At 35.6% G+C, this 19,936-nt stretch overlaps 1 protein-coding gene across 4 annotated transcripts in view; it reads right to left on the bottom strand.

Moving 5' to 3' along the window:
* Window positions 1-19,936, bottom strand: part of LOC131438110 (SCY1-like protein 2) — a 360,702-nt gene that overhangs the window by 92,644 nt on the left and 248,122 nt on the right. For all 4 annotated transcript variants that reach the window (XM_058607920.1, XM_058607921.1, XM_058607922.1 and 1 more), the window contains exons 8-13: window positions 11,599-11,729; window positions 11,356-11,470; window positions 10,581-10,726; window positions 10,326-10,479; window positions 1,656-1,832; window positions 1,251-1,323 (exon numbers count right to left, since the gene is read on the bottom strand). In XM_058607920.1, the coding sequence (XP_058463903.1) occupies window positions 1,251-1,323; window positions 1,656-1,832; window positions 10,326-10,479; window positions 10,581-10,726; window positions 11,356-11,470; window positions 11,599-11,729 (796 nt within the window). The remainder of the gene's footprint in view (window positions 1-1,250; window positions 1,324-1,655; window positions 1,833-10,325; window positions 10,480-10,580; window positions 10,727-11,355; window positions 11,471-11,598; window positions 11,730-19,936) is intronic.

Genomic DNA, 19,936 nt, shown 5'->3' with positions numbered 1-19,936 from the left:
TTTTTACTCTTTAACTTTAACTGTTCATTCTCTGAAAATTTCAATAAAATTCCTTCACTTGGTTTAATTTTCATGAGGAAATATTTCTTCTATGTTTTTATCGAATGAAATGTGCAATCAAAAGAAACATATAATCATGTATTCAATTAAAAATATAATCGATTCACACACATTCTGGTTTGACGTTCGGAATGAAAAGCAATCATTGCTTGCTCACCAAATCGTGTTTTATTGTAATGGATTACGAAAATTACGCCATGACAAGTATTTTTCGTTACCAAGTCTAACTCAGATGTCCGGAGAATGATCGAAAAAAGAAATCGTAATTTCACGAATAAGCAACATATCTGGCAGACGATTTGCGGATGTGGTAAAATTAGCACATCTTTCATCACTTTCGGAGCAATAAAAAAAACGGTAACGATCAAGAAGCCGCTCTTGTTGTTCATGTGCTACGCTCGAAACGAAACCGACAGCGTACATTTTGTGCCCAAAAGATAAGCCACCACAGAATTCACCGGAACCAATTAAAAAACTTCGGGGAACTACGAAGGCAGAACTTCATGAATAGCTCAAAACTAATAAAACGGTGCTGGATAAACTTTAATTGCACATGAAAAGAAAGCATATAATCATGTTTTCAATTAAAAATATAATCGATTCACACACATTCTTGTTTGACTTTTTTTTTGTATCCTCCCACCCTTATTTACTTTCGAGCTGATTATTGTATGTACAACTCATTAGGGCATGAGGTGTCGGTTGTTATCTAACTAATTAAAACCAGAGCGGTGTGAAATTTCGCAACATCATTTATTCGAAATTATAAACATCATAAATAAACGGGATGCCAACTTCAAACGGAACTCAGCAGCGGGGTTCTATTCAATGTGTGCGAAAACTTTAATGCTCACAACAAAATGTGAACAGTTTGCCCCGCAATGGTGACACTTTTCCAGGAAGCGCTTATGAATGCATCACCGTTCAATTTGACGTGTTGCTCCGGGCACGATATTTTCGATGGTTAATGATGTCTTCGTATTACCTCCCACGCCGGAACTTGATCTATCATTTCAGAAGTCAGTCAGTCAGTCAGTCAGAATTTGCGAGGACACCGAGGGGGATTTTATACAAAACCCCAATCATATGACTGAACTTTATTCGCTGTGTATCGTCGTTATCACCGCACGAAGACACTCTTTGCAACTACTACTCAACGGAAAGTTGAAAGTTAATCCATATATACTTACTGGCGACTCGCACTATTATATCCGGATCCGTAAGCCTGACTTCGAGCAGCAATGGCAGTACTTCGTCTATGATCTTCAGGTGATTGCCAGTTGGTCATGAAAACGGAGACAGGAAAATGTAAATGGAATGATGAACTATGCATGTGTATAAAATGACACTCGGGCATCGATGTTAAACTTGTTCTCATTGCATCTGCTGCACAGCACTAATGCCCCTTCGATGGTTTGCTGTTAGGAACACAGGAACCATCTACTGGGTTTAGGACTTTTTGCTTGATATGAAAACTTTACCATACTGTCGGTAGTGCGGATTAGTGGGGTGCGACCCACTGAATTTTTGAGGCGCGGAAAGTTTCCAAGAAGCAATTGTGAAATAAAATGTCAGAAATTTTTTATTATACTCACCTGTGACTTGTCGAGTTTGTCTAGTGTGCGCTCCACACACTGCAGCACGTTGCCCATGATTTTCAGATCACTTTGATTCTTCTCGAAAACCGATTTCAGCTTGGGTAGCACAAGTTTCTTAATTGTGATGTCGTCCAGATAGTCGTATACGTTCGTCACTGCTACCAGTGCAGCACTCTAGTCCAAAGAGAAAGGCAAATCGTTTGCAACGGGTGGAAGGAATCGCAAGTAGAAAAGGATATTAATTTCGTGTGGTTTTCCGACATTTGAGATGCATGCAAGGTAAATCTGTTTCATAGAGGTGCTCGAAATAGGATCGCTATTAAATTGTTTTAAAGCAAGAAAACTGCAGGTTCGTTTCTATTTTTCGCTAATATTCATTTCTAAGTCTTCATTCTCTTTCAAGTATGATTTTCTTTAGATGCTGATAAAATTTGAACTGTGGTCATGGTCACAAATATGCCGTAATTAAAAAATTATAATAAATCGAAAACAAAAGAAACTAAAATCCTATTTTTGAACATTCGCAACCCATATTCGTTCCTCAAAATATTTTAAGTGTAAAGTACAATTTGTAACTATGACTTCAAGAGAATTGACTCAAATTGCTTTCAGCCACTCTATTTAAACTATTTTCTACTAAATTAGAATCGGCTTTCAAGTTAACAAACAAACAAACAAACAAACAAACAAACAAACAAACAAACAAACAAACAAACAAACAAACAAACAAACAAACAAACAAACAAACAAACAAACAAACAAACAAACAAACAAACAAACAAACAAACAAACAAACAAACAAACAAACAAACAAACAAACAAACAAACAAACAAACAAACAAACAAACAAACAAACAAACAAACAAACAAACAAACAAACAAACAAACAAACAAACAGACAAACAAATAAACAAACAAACAAACAAACAAACAAACAAACAAACAAACAAACAAACAAACAAACAAACAAACAAACAAACAAACAAACAAACAAACAAACAAACAAACAAACAAACAAACAAACAAACAAACAAACAAACAAACAAACAAACAAACAAACAAACAAACAAACAAACAAACAAACAAACAAACAAACAAACAAACAAACAAACAAACAAACAAACAAACAAACAAACAAACAAACAAACAAACAAACAAACAAACAAACAAACAAACAAACAAACAAACAAACAAACAAACAAACAAACAAACAAACAAACAAACAAACAAACAAACAAACAAACAAACAAACAAACAAACAAACAAACAAACAAACAAACAAACAAACAAACAAACAAACAAACAAACAAACAAACAAACAAACAAACAAACAAACAAACAAACAAACAAACAAACAAACAAACAAACAAACAAACAAACAAACAAACAAACAAACAAACAAACAAACAAACAAACAAACAAACAAACAAACAAACAAACAAACAAACAAACAAACAAACAAACAAACAAACAAACAAACAAACAAACAAACAAACAAACAAACAAACAAACAAACAAACAAACAAACAAACAAACAAACAAACAAACAAACAAACAAACAAACAAACAAACAAACAAACAATGTGTTTCTTGCATGAATATCATTCGGTGTTTCAGTTTTCATGACATGATTAAATTGTTTTAAGCGGAAATTTGAGTTTTTTATTACTAATGTCGAAACTGGAAATCGGATCGAATTTGAATCTAAAAGTGTGACAATCGATTAAATAGTCCATGATATGTCGAAGTAATTTCCACTTTAGAGTTTACGGTAATTTAAGGTACTTCCAGAGCCGGTATTCAGGAACCAGCATAACCCAATCCGATTCGTATGGCCATATGACGAATAAATTACAATAGTTTTGAGTTCAACTTTGAAGCTTTTCGGGATTGTCATCTTCTATATCGGTTTGAATTTTAAAAATTCATCATCCTGTAATTCAGAATCGGAGGTATTTGTATGGGACTTTAAGTTTATTTTGATTTGAATTGTTTCTGAAATTCGATTTGGCTTTTTTTTAGAAAACGTTTGAGCTTTGAGAAACGATTCGATACTGGAACCGGAATTCAAAAATCGGTGTAGCTGAAGTTAGATAAATTCACCTGAGTAGCTGTATAGTTTACATTTGTTTCAAAATTTTTGAAAATCAGTGTAGACATCTTTGAGAAATCGTAGTGCGAATTACATTTTTGGGTACCTTCCGAATCGAAATCTGAATTCTACCAACCCGATAAACCTGATTAATTTATGTGAAATAGACATTTTTATACTAATCACCCTGCTCCCCGAAACCGGAAGTTGAATCTGACTGAAAAGCAAGATGTTTTATAGAATCTTAAAACTTTTCATTTGAATCTTAGATAATTCTTAGATTTCATTTGAATCTTAGATCGGTTCAACCATTTACGAGAAAAATGAGTTACACAGTTTTAATTTCGTTTCACATATCATCCTGTAGTTTCGGAGCCAGACGTCGGAACCAAACATAATTCAGGAACCTTGTTTGGGAGCATACAACTTTTCATATGAATCTAAGTTTGCAGAAAACGGTTGAGTCGTCTCCGGAGAAATTTGATGTAAATTATTTGTCACACATTCATTTGCTGATTTCGACGAACTGATTCGAATGGTATGTGGGTGTTATGTTCTTCCAGCATTTATTGCTGTAAGTAGTTTAAATCAATATTATTATGGAATTTTTTTCAACTCGAAAATTCTGTTATCATCTGGTTTATATATGTCATAACGATTATGTTGCCAAAAACGAACCGTGCTAAAATCGGTCCGAGGCAAAATGTCATGAAAAAGGATGCTGTACACAGTCCTTTTGGTACTTAGAAACAATTATATGTAACAGTATAAAAAATCGTGTTTCACGTTGCTCCCAAGCGTTGCTTTATCATATAATGGTCAAAACTCCTATTGCTGGAATAGGGAGAAAAGCCACTTACACAAAAATGTCGATGTCTCCGTTGAAAATGGACAGATTTTAACAATCTATGGCTTGTTGGATAGGTATTACCGTGCGGAATCTAAGTCTGGAAACATGTTCTGTTTGCAAGGTCAATTGTGACAGATACTGTCGTAAAACTGAAAATTTTGACATAAAACTTCGTATAACTCCAAAAGTAAACATCCTGTCTCAAAACCATTCAATAACGTTTTGGGTGACGGGGAGACCTTCCATTTGCGACTAGTTTGATCAAAATCGGTTCAGTCATCTCTGAAATCTCGACTTCTATGTTGACAACACAGACACACCCACGGACATTTGTTCAGTTCGTCTAGCTGAATCGATTGGTATATAATACTCGGCCCTCCAGGCCTCGAAAATTTGTCTAAAGTTTGAGGTGTTTTTTTATATTTATATATTCATTTGACCTATTTTTTATATTTATAAAAAATGTAAAAAGGAGTGAAAAGTTTTAATTTTAAATTTTTGCCGTCCCTTAAAGCATAACAGGATAACAGGATGTAATCAAACGATTGCTTTTAACGTCAGATCCTGTGATAGACAAATAGAGTAACAACCAACGTGAGTCATTTTCATTCACCCGATTATGAAGCTGAATTAGTTTTAACACGCGAGAACACAATAATACCTCATTTTCATATATAGCTAATAAATGTCTTACATGATAGAGGATTTTTCAATGAAAAAACCCAATGTTTGAAAAAAATTACTTCTCCGTCATTTTTTTTTATAAATATGCTCGAAAGTACTTTATATCAAATGCAAGAAACGAATTTTTTTCATTTGCCTCAATCTTAGATATAGTTGAAAAATAATCTGTTTTTGATCTAGTTTTGCTTATAACTTTGGTTCAAAAAATGCTACCGGCGCCAGTCATTAAAAAAATTGGTTTTAACAAATTTAAAAGATGTTCAAAGATACCAAACACGAAAAGTGAAAAATAAAAAAGTTAGAGCAAAATATCCACCTTAAGTTGCTCTCTTAAAATAGTTGTAACACTAAAACCGAGATACAACAATGGTGTCTTGAGCAAAGCTGCATGATATAAGTTTTTCTACAGTTTTGCCGAAGGATACAGTCCTCTATCTCACACAGTCGGAAAATAATTTTTGTCCCCTTAAATTGTGGATCCGGAGCACTGTGCAATGTATATGCCTGAGTTTAGCAGCAAGCATAAATTCTTATTCTAAAAAACAATCTCGTTGTTATTATTGTTTTGTATGCGATTTTTGCTCACGATCTAACGCCACTAAGCCGACTGTGCATGTTTCACACCAACACCATACGAAACAGCACCGCGTAAGCAATGTAGAAAATGATGAAACGTGTATAAAGTTCATTAGGAACTTCTAAAAATTACGGTTGTTACGGTTGAGAAAAGTTTTATAATTTTGAGTTCGTGGGAAGGAATAACAACCGTTTATACATTTCAAAAGCTAATTATGGCTCGGCGAAGCAAAATTTTAAAATTCTCAGAATACTTATTTGTGATAAATTTAGCTGCAAAAACTTAAGTGGGTTGGTTTTTTCGAAATTCTTTCTAGTTTTTCAATAATTGATTAAAAACGCGACGCGTGCACTCCATTACATTGCACCTTAAGTATGAGTTTGTAACTGGTCTTGTTTTATAGTCACAATTTTTTGTCATTAAGGTCATGTGTAGCGAAATGCACGCGTCGCGTTTTTGATTAATTATTCAAAAACTAGACAAAATTATGGAAACCCAAAAACACTTTCGTTTTCGCAATCAAATTTATCACAACTAAGTATTGTTAGAATTTTGAAAGTTTGCTTTGTCGAGAAGTAATTGGTTTTTGAAATGTATATACGGTCACTGTTCCGTTCCACGGGGATGAATTAGAAACTAAGAAATAGTGTTTGAAGCTAAATTTCATGAAGAATCTTAAAAGGTATCTCAAAATTATAAAACATTAGCCGAAATAACCAAAATTTGAATGAGTTTCAATTGAATTTCATAAACATTTAATCATTTTCTGTACTTTTTGCGCGTTACTGTTTCGTATGCGGTTAGAAATGCGCGGTGGGTTCGGTAGCGCTATATTGTGAGCAAAAATTACACATGAAAACGACACGAGTTCATGCAACATTTGGGTATTGTATTGGAATAACAACGAGGTAAATACAATAATATGGGTATTATAACGAATCGTTCATTTTCTAAGGTAACTCACGTTCATAATGCTAGTTATATCCAACTCTATTTAACTCAATGCATTGATATTGCTGAAGCAATAATGCTTTGTTGTATATCATATAATAGATATTACTTCAGATTGTAGCATAACTTAAAATGAAATTAATATAAGGCAAGTTTTATCGTTCATTTAGAATATTTCAGCATATAACATTTCTATAACCTCATATAACCTGCCAAAATCATAATTCAAAAATGTATACAATATTGGAGAATTTTCATTGTCTAGTGAATGTCCAGTAATTGCTTATTTCAATAGTTATTATTCGATAATAAAATTTGACCGCACTCTCTCATGCAGTGAATTAATATTAGGTATTAATAAAGATACCGAAAATACTTGAATGTTTTCTCGTTTTCAACCGTTCTTTAGAAGGAGAATCTATGCTTGCTACTAAACTCAGGGATATACATTGTAAGCCTAAAATTATTACGTCATGGGAGTCAACTATAAATACTAATGTTTCACAGTTCTAGAGTAATAGTAATCAAAAACAATAAAGATTGAGTTAGGATATATATTCAAATTGTTAAATAATCACAAATCCCTTACGAATCAATGAGAGTTTCATTTTTACAAGTCAACAAATCATGTGGTAAGGTAATGTTTTGATTCTCATCGCGACTCTGAAATTGTGAAATTTTCTTCCACTTGAGTTATTGTTGTCGATCCAAAATTCACTAATTTTCGTGCACTAAACAAGGTAAACCGTAAAACAATTGCATTACTGATTTCTTGTTCACGTTAGAATCAGCTGAGTTTGAAGTACCGTTTTTGATCTCATTAAGATGGCGTCGTGACAGGGGTCCGAATGTGCTCAATCACTGAAAATATTCCTGGTTTCTTTGTGTCCGTTTAGCCTGTTATGCTTTGTGCGATGATTCGTTCTACTCGAGCGGTTAAATTTTGCACGCATTTTTTGGGACTACATTCCTTAAAGGGTGCAATCGATCAAACTAGCATTAGTTTTCCAAATCGTGTTTCATTCTAATTCCTAGTAGTTGACGAAACTTACGTCAATACCGCCTTTTGTAAACTTCCGAGGCAAGCAAATTTCATCACCAAATTTAAGTTAGATGTTCGAAAGAATAAATTGTGGAAATTTGCAAAGAAGTTCCTGATCTGGTTGGCGATTTGAAAATGTGGTGAAATAAGCAATATCTTCACTACTTTCGGATCAACGGAGTGATTTATATGGAATAGCGTTTTAAGAATGTAGAAAGGATCAACTATGTTTTGGCCAGATTTGAACACTTCGAAAAAACCGTGTTATTTCATGTATTATAAGATGCACAAGAATGGAGCGTCGCAGTTCACCCAAATTTACATACAAGAACATTTAATATTGTATGATAGGAAAATTCCATAACATAGAATCCACTAAAATTGAAAATATATGCTGATAGTGACAGGGCACAGTGGTTCAAAAGCGCAATTTCACGCTCTTTATTGATAACTCATAGAAACGTGGTTTTTAAGGTACAGTATCTTCAGCAAAGTTGTTAAGAATGATAGATCCCATCTTCGGGAAATTTTTATTTATGTGATTAATCCCCCTAAAAGTGAGATCAAAATATTATTTTAGTTCAGAGCCAATATAGGGCTAAGTTACTTCGACAAAGTTGTGCAGAAAGTTATTTCAAACAAATTTGCTGAAAGTTCTATTTCCGTAACTTGAGTGTAATTCATGATATAATGTACTTTCTGAAAAGGGCGTCCTAAAACCATCATTGCAAATGTCAAGGACAAGGATATTTGAAAAGAACATATCTCGCTTGCAGACGATCGCAGACGAATATTTCAACCACGGTATGAAAGCTCTTTTGAAGTAGTTTAATATGTAAGAAGTCTCATCTGCACCTTTCTGCGCCTTTTGATAATAGGCAAGTTGGAATTTTGTAAAAAAAAACATGAAAAATGGCTCTATTTCATCAAACTAAAATGATAGCAGCATAGTATGTTTGAAAAAGTTGTGTAGTTTTTAATGATGAAAAACTTTGTGCAACATGAAAAACTCATATAAATTGAAAGTATGTATATATGTTTTCTTACAAAAACTGGTTTTAGGACACCCTTTTCAGAAAATACATTATATCATGAATTACACTCAAGTTACGAGAATAGTACCTTCTGCAAATTTGCTTAAAATCACTTTCTGAACAACTTTGCCGAAGTTACTTAGCTTCTATGTTAGCTCTGAACTTAAAATAATATTTTTATCTCGCTTTTAGGGGAATTAATCACATAAATAAAGTTTGCCCAAAGGTGGCATCTATCATTCTGAACAACTTTGCTAAAGATACTGTACTTCGAAAACCACGTTTTAATGAATTATCAATTAAGAGTGTGGAATCGTGTGTGAGCTTCATTATTTTATTGAATCAGAGCTGGAGTTTAGGTAAAACCAAGTATTTTAAAACGTTTTGTAATTATGACAATGTGTTTGTTTTTATGATTTGCTGGCAATCCAATTCTTTCGTTCGATAATGTAGTAAATAGTATTACTATGTATGCGTCTCAAAATAATGAGACTCAAACATTTTTAATTTCATTGGGGCTTAGTGAATTTATTATCAACTTTAAACATAACCTGTTTTAACATGAAAGGTTCGAAAAAGATTAAGCTTCCTCTTCACTCAATATGTCCGCCATTTGCAATTATGACCGTTTCTAGACGACGCCTGAAGCAGACCTGATGACATTTCTCTCCAATGCTTTGTTATGGAGGTCGGTAGAGAGATCAGATTTGAGTGAGGATTTTCACATACACGTGCTTCAAATAGTAAACAGCTTCTCAGTCTTATTCTTAAAGAGAATGACGGGGGACATCTAGATCTAGATTACTAAGCAGTTTCTTGTTTTGCTTCACTCTTTCTGACGCATACTGTTTAGACTTTATTTCTTTTCAGACTTGAAACAATATTTTGCTGAGAACGGTATTGTCTTAGAACATTGCAGTAAATTAGTAAATTTCCAGTAAAGCAGCTCGTAATTGATTTATCATTTCAATGAGCCACAGAAACCTTGATATTCACCATCGCAAAGCTCATTCGACGTAAAGGCTTAAACGCAAATTTTTAAGTTCCGTCAAGCAGTCGTCACCGGTACGGAAGAGCAACAAAAGAGTCAGTATGTGATTTTTATGGAGACTTTCACACATAAAGAAAAAAGCAGTAATTCGAAAACGAGTGGAACGATTCGATTTACGACACGTGTGAGTGCGTTCATGAGGAAAGTAAGAAAAGCTAATTTTGTCGCAATGTGATGATCCGTTTTTTGTTGTACATCTTCAATATTCGCCCTTTTTAATTAGGAGAGTAATGTGTTAAATTCAGATATTTCATTGCAACTGGAGAAAAATTCATGGAAAAGGAGTTATTTCTAATTAGTCAATTTTCAGTGTGTGTGTCCTTTCGAGCACCCCTATCGCTGCTCAAAACAGAAACGTTTCCTAGGATGAAGCGGAAATTACTCACCTGCACCTGTATCGTTGTACTTTCGAGTGCATTGAAAAGCAGTGGAAGCACCTCTGTCCTGATGTCGTCTCGTGGTGTTTTCTCTAGGATTATGTGTAAGTTCTCTAGTAACGCTACTGTTGCTTGAATAGACTTAGGGGCTACAAAAACAGTCCTGCGGGAAGAGATAAGGACGGTAGTAGGAAAACGTAGATGGATCGTGAGGGCGTGTACGTGGCACATCGCTTTCCATTTCGCTTCGGTGAATTGACTTACTTAAAGGTTGGTAAAATGATTGCTTCGTATTCGGCGTTTGAAGATTCTTGGACCAGAGTCAGGGCGGGTTGCAGTACTGCCGCCAGTACCTCATCAGCACGCATTTCCTGCTGCAGATTAGGCCAGATATGTTGCCACCATAGTTTCTTACCATAGAAAAGGATAAAATGTTAAGGTTCCATAAGTCAACATCCGATCCAGCTGTCAAACTACGTGTATGCATTTGAATTCTTTGAAATGAGATTTGCTCGAATCCCGACCTTTTATTCTGAATATTCCGTTCTCATAACAACAACCCTCGGGGCAAAGGAAAAACTTCCACTTGGTTATTCCTAACAGTTCTTGTGAAAAACATACGAGCAAAGGCGGTGTCAAAAAAGATAACCAAAAAGTTTTCCCAACTGAACAACTTATTTTTGAACCTTTCTTCACTATCGAACTTGATTCCGATTTATATGGTAATTTCGAACGGAACATTTATATTACAGATTATCTTACAATTGTTTGTCAACAATTTTTAATCCTCCCAACGTAAATAATTGCCTTCGAGTAGGTGTTAATAACCGATGAAAAGCTATCATCTCTACTCTTCCTGTGTATATTATAATGAATGAATAATGTAATAGGAAATTGGGTCCTGTTGTGTTATCCTTACTCCGATATAGCGCTTAAAAGAATACCTTTTTCACAAGTAGCAAGATTTTTCACTGCTGAGAATCGCCACAGATTTACACGACTTGCTAATCCGGATAACTTAATATCAATTTCAACTTACCCGTGGTATGAAGGGAAGCACCTCTCGCAGGGTACTGCGGTAGAAGTGAGTCTTCTGGGTGGGATCTTTCATGTTGATGACGTCCAGGAATTGCAGCGCTTGAACCGCGGGGTCGCTATTTGAGAAACACGTTGGAAAAGAGACGATAGAAAATGAAATTAGATGCTTCTCATCGCTATATGTATGTATTTGTTGGCTTCAAGTGAATAATTGGATAGTACCGGGTGGGAGTGCAAAATTTACCTAAAGAACTTGATGAGCGTCAGCAATTGAGCCGTTGGCCGAGCACCGGGAGATTTTTTCAGTAATCGGGTGGTGGCTTCTTGCAGTGGAATAGGTATCCTGGGCAGTATGTTGTGAACAGCCTCGTCCAGCTGCAAATTGGGTAGAATTTAAATTCGCAATTAGATTCGTGTTTGCTGCTGAGTCAATTGACGCTATGCCGATCATCGATGCTGCAGTGTGCTAGAATGGTTTAATCTTCGCCTCTGTCAGGCTTGAATAAAATTGACAGAATAAAATTGGGACTGATTACAGGATTCGAAGCTTGCAGACTATCAGGGTGGCAAACAGTTGGAGATTTCAATTTCCCGGTTTTTCCGATGCACGAGATAAAAATTGCCGGTTTTCAGAACAAGCTCAAATCGCGTATATTCAGTTTTATTTTAAACGATATTCCTAACTTTCATCCGGATCCGATTTCCGGTTGTGAAGAGGGTGGGAGAGTGTTGAAAATTTCACACCGTCATTTAAAGTGGCAAAAAAAATAACATAAAAATTTCAAAGTTGGCCTCACTCCAATTGTTAATATTGTTAGTAGACGGCTAAACAGACGGAAGCACCGGAAACAGTGGTCAAATATTACAAACTCTAACTCACTAACTCAGTCACGTACCCAGGGGGTGAGGGTGGCTCGTCAAGGGAAACTGGCCCCTTCCGATATCAGAAACAGAAACGAAAAAAAGTTTGAGAAAAATCATGGGGCTGTTGATCTTGTAGATCACATAGTGAGATAGGGGTTGTTAGAGTTACGTGATGGTCAAAACTCCACTGCCGATAAAGCACGCAGCGGCAGGCCCTATGAAGCAGAACAAAGTCAAAACTACATAAAATGGAGGATGAAATCGGGGTAGAATAAATGACAATAATAACAATACATAATGTTGTAGTTTAGTTTTTAAAGCTAAACACTGGAACCTCAGTTTACGCGCAGAGCCGAAGGTGCGTAAATTAAATTTTCCGTAAATTGAATAAAATAAAAAAAAAGTTTTTCAAATTTCATTTGATTTCAGTGTAAATAACATGAACAATCCTACTACATCCGATGCTTTAGCGCCAGAGAAGCCTCTGAGTATATTCTGAGACTATGGAAATGCTTAACCGATGTTCCAATATCCATGAACTACTTGGAGTATTGTCCTTAGTGACTACACAGCAAGAACTACAACGGCTAAAGCTTTTTTGTCGTGAATACGACTTACTTTACTATGGGACACCTTTCTCAAAATTTACCCTGTACAAGAATGGGCAGAACTCTTGATGTACTTAACCCAACAACATAATTTTTCTACAAGCTATCAGAAATATGATCAGAAATTTGTGATTAAATTTTCGACAGCGTAAGATAACCATAAATAGCTAAAAAACAAAGTTTTTTCAAGCTTTTCGAAATAATGAGGAAAATTCATGAAGCTTGGTTGCCTTTTTTGCACTTGGACGACGGTTTTGAGGTAGTCGGGAACATATCGGTTCCGATTTTCTACCGGACGAGTATGAAAGGTAAATTTTGAGGTTCTCCTACCGACATCAGTAAGAACAAACCAAGTAAAAAGTATAACCTCAAATGCTCAGGTCGCAGGGCCAGTTTCTCTTCAAAGAAGATCGATTGCGTTCTGCTGCTGGTCGCTGGCATTGAAGCAAAATACAACGGAAAATGAACAACAATGGAGAAGCATTACTCAAAATTAACCCTTCTAATGGCTTCAAATGTTATCTAAAGAACTATAACGATTGCTACTTTGCAAATCAGAAATTAAAACCGATACAAATATGCAAATATGCACCCATATTGTAAGGGTTTTCAAGGAATATCAAGATACCGGAAGTCGCCATCTTGAATTGCAGAACCACCTCAAACATCATTTTCCGGAATCTACTCTTTGAACCCGTTCCAAAAATATCCCTATTGAGATTTTAATGTATACGCTACGAAGTTTCTTTAAGGCCTATCTGAGTCAAGGCCTGAGTAAAGGTACTAAAGATTTCCGATTATAGAGGTTTTAACCTTAAGGTCATTTGCCTCTTCGGTCTAGAAAAACTTTCTGACCCTATGTGCGGTTTAGGGAATCGAACCCAGGCTATACCTGTCCCTAATATGGAAAAATGTTCTATTTGACGACGGGTTTCACTCGATATTATCATGAGATGGGAAGCGTTACGTTATGGTAGAGAAACTAGAATGCGTTGCATACGAAAATTTTCTTTAACTAAGAGTTACAAATTATATGAGTTATTTTGTGGAAATTATGAGTGTTAAAAACCGTTTTAAGGGTTAGATTCTTGCGGTTACGATGCGTTACTTTTAAGGAAGTTATAGGTATTACGAAGTGTTATTGTGCTATTTTTTGTAAGTTATAGATGTTACGAAGCTTTACTTGTTTGTAAATTATAGAAGTTACGAAGCGTTACATGAGTAACTTTTTAGTAAGTTTCAGGAGAAGCAGAACAGAGTCAACACCACATAAAATAGAAGTTACATAAAATTGTATTGGACGACCGGAAAGAGAAAGTGCGCGAGCATGTCGTAGTTAAGCAAGATTCTGCAGATGAGAAAGATATTCTGCCGATGGATCCCGCAAATATTTATTTAGGGCTAGAAAGACGAACGAAATATCGAGTATATGTTTGGCTGAATCCATTTTTATACACCAGAGAACAGAATTATTACCCTAAAATAGACTGAAGTCATACGTATGTTTAGTAATCCTAGGAAATATGCTTGAAAATCTCATCCACAATTTGTCGAAACGTTCATCTTCTGAACTGACAGTACAACACTGCTCAATGTATTCCAGCTTTATTTTGTTTGTTTCATCGCTATTAATGCTATTTGTATTCACTAGCTTTTTAAGATGAAATCTAAGCCTTTTTGGCTAATTTAAAAGAATTCGATGTAACAGTAATAGAAAAAAAATTATTCGATTATTGTTGGTGAAATGGAAACATTTGTGACTACCTAAGGAATATATCGAAAATAAGCTATCCATAAATTTTTCTTTCTTATTATAATAAAAAATGATATTTTATTCAAATTAAAAATTGATCGTTTATTGTACGAGTTTAAACTTGAGCATAATGAAAACCGGATGAAATTTAAGTTATTCCTTCACGAATTTTCGAACTTTTGATCGAACGCTCTTCATTAAGTTACGGACAATTGTTGCATCGCATTTTTTGGACGCATGAGCCCAAATTTTGTTGAACTCCTGCGTGTTCCCAGCTTCTTGAAGACCCTCTTCACGATTGCTCAGTAACGTTCGATGGGTCGAAGCTGAGGGCAATTTGGTGGATTGATATTTTTCTCAACGAAATGTATACCCTTTTCCGCAAGCCAATTGAGAGTGGTTTTGCCATAGTGAGCCGACGCTAAATCCAGCCAAAACAGTGGAGGTGTACTATGCTTCTTATATAAAGGCAGCAATCTCTTCTGGAAACACTCAGATCGATAGATTTTCGCATTTATAGTTCCGGTAGTGTAAAAAATCGTTGACTTCAATCCACAGGAACATATTGCTTGCCATACCAGTACCTTTCGACCGAGTTTCTCCACTTGAATCGACCTGTCCGCATCGCTCACATACTCCCCAACGACGACAGTAAAGTATTGTGGACCTGGAAGGGTTTTTGAGTCCTCTTTTACATAAGTCTCATCGTCTATCAAAACGCATGGATCCGGACCCTGCAAAAGACGCGAATACAATTTCCGGGCCCTTGTTGCTGCTTGATTCTTCTGTTTTACACTTTGTTCCGAGATTTTCTGCTTCTTGTAGGTCTTTAGGTGATTTCGCCTCTTGATACGCTGGACCATTCCGACTATCGTTCCTGCTGTTTTGGCAAAATCACGTATTGACATTGATTTGTTCTTCATGATACAACTTTCTGGTCCAGTTTCGGGTTGGAAGAACCAGGTTTTCTGCCTCTTCCTGGTAGCTCATCCTAAGAATAATGTTCCCCAAACTTAATAATTATGTGTCCAGAACTTTAATTTACATTTCTTTTTCAATACGCGACATTTTGAAAACGCAGAATTTCTACCGCATAAACAAGTAAAGAATCGAAAGCTGACAGCCAAACGCACAGCATGCTGCGATCTGAGCATAAAAAACCATCACAAATACATGCGTACAACACAAATGTATGTGGATAGCTTATTTTCGATACACTCCTTAGAGTTAATTCGACTTTAACAGCCTTTTTCAAGCTTACCAGAAATACCATCAGTTATTTCAGAACTTAATAATTAATCTGCCTTGTTGAAGACTACTATTTAAATAATCATTTTCTTTTGCAAGATTACTACTAAAGCAGTCTTATAAGGCTATCCGGAAAATCAGTCTTTCTTAAGACTTATCCAAACTAGGAGTCGAGAAGAACCTTCCAGAAGTGAAAGTAAAAGTTTCAGTTCGATGGGTAAATTATAAACATGCGAATCTAACACAATATTGTCATTTCCTTCAGCCTTGATACATGACATACAATGTTTAAATTGCGGTTACAAGCACTGTTCAGTTACCGAAACTTTCTGATGAATTTTCATGTTCTGATTGGGATGGAAACCATAAATTCAATTACTGGCAGTATCTTGACAAGCAAAACATTTTCAATTCTAATCCAATAAAATCCAATTCAAAATAATTAGTTGTACGTTCTCCGCTGGTTTCTATTCAGTTTTATTTCCAGATAGACTAACTAGTTTATCTTCTGTGAAAAAATCCTTTAACAATTGAGCTGGTTCTAATTGATAAATGTCACATTTGTAGTGAAATGATTAATTAAACAGATTCAATTAAAACAATGATTGACTTAATTGGTTCTATATTTTAATACCTTAGAACTACACTACATAGAGATCTCACATCGAAAGCAATGTGAACCATAACATTGTTTTGGGAAATTCTGCTGATATCGATACAACAATGGTCTACATATAGATCATTACATGATTTAAATCAGGTGTCTATCAGGTCCAATAGTTAAAATTAAATGAAATTACCCTATCATCGACAATCTTCTACTGCTCTTTCGTAGCCGTCAATATTCACACTGTTGTCATCTTACTATAGAATCCATAGATTCGCTGAACAAATCAAACCATATTCTAAACCTTCCCAAAGTTCTATACTAGTCCTCAGAAACCAATTGCAGGTCTCTCAAAGAAGCAAACCAAATACTCCTTGCAAATTATGGAGAAGGTCATAGTCGATAACTTTTTCGATTTTGTGAGTACTATTGAAACCAATATCAATACTACATACTCATTGTCTCAAGATGACATTACCGAGACAAATTATGATGAAATTAGGGTAATCATAAAGGCTCCTAAAATTTTTTTAAAAATTTATTAAACATCTCCACGATGTTACTTTTGCCAAAAATTTTGCATACTTATTCAGATTTTTTTTTTGAACCCAGCAGCAGCATCCAAATCATACTTATTCTTTCGTTGAGGACCGCAAAATAACCCGGCATTTGCAGATATAGTTTTATTAAATGAAAACCGACACAAGGTTTGAACAATGGCTCATTCTTTAATATATCTAGCACCACTACTCCTAGTGAAAGTAATGTGATAAGACTTCCTTTTAATGTGCTATAACGGTTAATCTGAATTTTTTGATGCATTCACTATTATTACTCAGCTTGTTATGGAGATTCTTTTCAAGTGACAAGCCATGTTTCAAAATTTACTGTAAATAAATTTCCTACGAAAATAATCGATGTACTGATTTTAAGAGTTTATAGTTGATCTCTACACGGATAAAAATCTATTCTCGGAACCATGATTATAAATCATGAAATCATGAATCATGTCTATCATGAATAATAAGTCATGATTACATGATCGAAACGATTGATGTCATGAACAATAACACATCTTTCATGAAAATTTTCATGATATTAATCATTTTGCTCATGAAATTACACAAGAAGACATGGTTCTTGATTTCATGATTAAAAATCATGGTACCGGCAATAGATTTTTACCCGTGTAGTCGTATTTTCCCATGCTAAATCCCATTCAAACTTTAAACCTCGGGTACTTTTAAGGAGATTCAAAATTCTGAAGGATTCTATCGAAAACATATATAGCCGTTATTTTCACGTTTGAACAGAACCTCCTGACAGCATATTTTATGCTGTCAATTTCGGTGATCCATAGCAACAGCCCTTTAAGTATTCGTACTGGAAAAAAATTCTCCTGTGAGCATAACGGTCGAGAGCTACATCGTATAAAATAAAATAAAAATGTCACGAGAGCATGTATTTTTGGATCGTTTGCAAAGCAAAACTACATGATTATGGAACGCAATAATCGTATTAAGCTATATTTATATCGTTCGTAAGCCCCTGCAAAGTAATACTTATTCGGACGTTTTACTGTATTCTCATTGTTCACCTTCAACCGAGTAAAAATAACCTGCTGACTGCCAGGAATAAAAGACCCAGAAACACCCATGCAAACCGTGCGTTGGTTTCGTTCCTCACGCTGAAACGGGGGCGAGAAGGCTAATTATAGCGTGCGCTCGATGCAATGCAGACCCGTAATGTGTACATATTTTAAGGCTAGGACAGAATCCTAGCGAGTGTCTGCAGTAGTAGCTCCGTTACTCGACACCAACTGTCGACAGCCAGGGCAGTGGGTGGAAACTCGAACTGCGTAGGCCGGCTAGCTAGCTATCGGACTTGCCGGTAACCACCTGTTGTGCGATTCAGTTCTGGCCCTACAACTACCACTACCAACAACAGTGACGATCTGAATTGTTATTACGGTCATGATTCAGTGCTGGCTTTTGTGCTTTAATTTCAATCTTGTTGAGTCGTTGCTGATTAGTTTGCAAGTGGAATTTGTGCATTGACAGGCAATGGATGTATTTATTGAGGCACTAAAGGTAACTATTCTGTAGAATTCGATTTTTATATAATTATTACTCCGCAGTTAATTATTTTTAAGAAACAAAAATGAATCGAAAGATCAAGCTTGGAATTGATGCCATCATTTGTTAGGTTTTATATTACTGTTGTTTAAAATATCTTTTGAAAATGTAAAGGGCATGGGAATGTTTCGTTATACTAAAGAGAAGAATAACGTTGCTGTCAGAGTGAGCGCGGAACGCGATGCGGAGCGAAGCGATTCAATGCAATGTTGTGTTTTCGCATCGCATTCACTTTGACATGTTTGCTTTAATCAAATGTAACTAGCTCGCACGCGTACCTCGACGCTTCGCGTTACGCTTTCACTCTGGCAGCAACCTAAGACGGAGCCAGAGTAATGGCGACACGCGAAGTGAAGCGATGTGATGCGAATGTTGACAGTAAGGTTGCTGTCAGAGTCTAAGCGTCACGAGAAGCGTCAAGACGCGCGTGCGAGCAAGTTCCATTTGATCAAAGCAAACCTGTCAAAGTGAATGTGATGCGAAAACAGTATATCGCATCGGTCCGCGTTCCGCGCTCACTCTGGCATCAACCTAAGTAAGCACTATGCGAGTAAGCACTATACGATCAGTCACAGGTCGCTTCCCTACGCATCGTGTTTACTCTGACTATACAGATTTTTTGCGGATTTTTTCATGCATACTTTTTTGAATGATTGATTTATTTATTTTGTCGTGAATACTACTCACTTTAATATGGGGCGCCTTTTCAAAATTTATCTTCCGAGAGAGTGATAAGTTTTTGATCGTGAATATCTCTTGTTATATCTAATGAATAAACATAATTCTTGCTACATGCCATCGGAAATATGATTACAATTTTATGATAAAATTTTCAGTTGTGTGACATAATCTCAAATAGTTCAAAATTAAACTTTTCTGAAATGTTTGGTATAAACGAGTATCAAAGAGGATAATTCATTAGGCGCGTTTGCCTTTCTCGTATTTTGAAAGCTCATAGCTCAGTGATCTGTAGAAGGATTTATATTATCTAACTACCAATAGAATCGAAAATTTTCAACTTGAACGTGTATTGCAACAACATTGAGTAATTTAAATAGTACACTATTAAAAAACCTGTTTGATTTAACCCATGACAGCAGCAGCCAATCAGAACGTGAGATGTCTGGTTCTATACAAGAGCATCCATATAAAAGTTGAGTGGTTCATTTTTCCTACCATTGGCTGAGCAACTGTTCCCGAAACAAGACACACACGAGAGCAACATCGAGGAGCTCACGAAATCCAGTTCCAGCCGGGCCGGTACACAACAACTATATCACACCGTCAGATCTTGTCAGATCAGTCGTCAGATCTTGTTGACAATTCAAGGCACTTTTTAGTGCCCCAGATTATCATTAAGAGTTATT

The sequence above is a fragment of the Malaya genurostris genome, chromosome 3 (assembly GCF_030247185.1).
Source record: "Malaya genurostris strain Urasoe2022 chromosome 3, Malgen_1.1, whole genome shotgun sequence".
NCBI lineage: Eukaryota > Metazoa > Arthropoda > Insecta > Diptera > Culicidae > Malaya > Malaya genurostris.
This window is presented reverse-complemented; position numbering and strand designations above follow the sequence as displayed.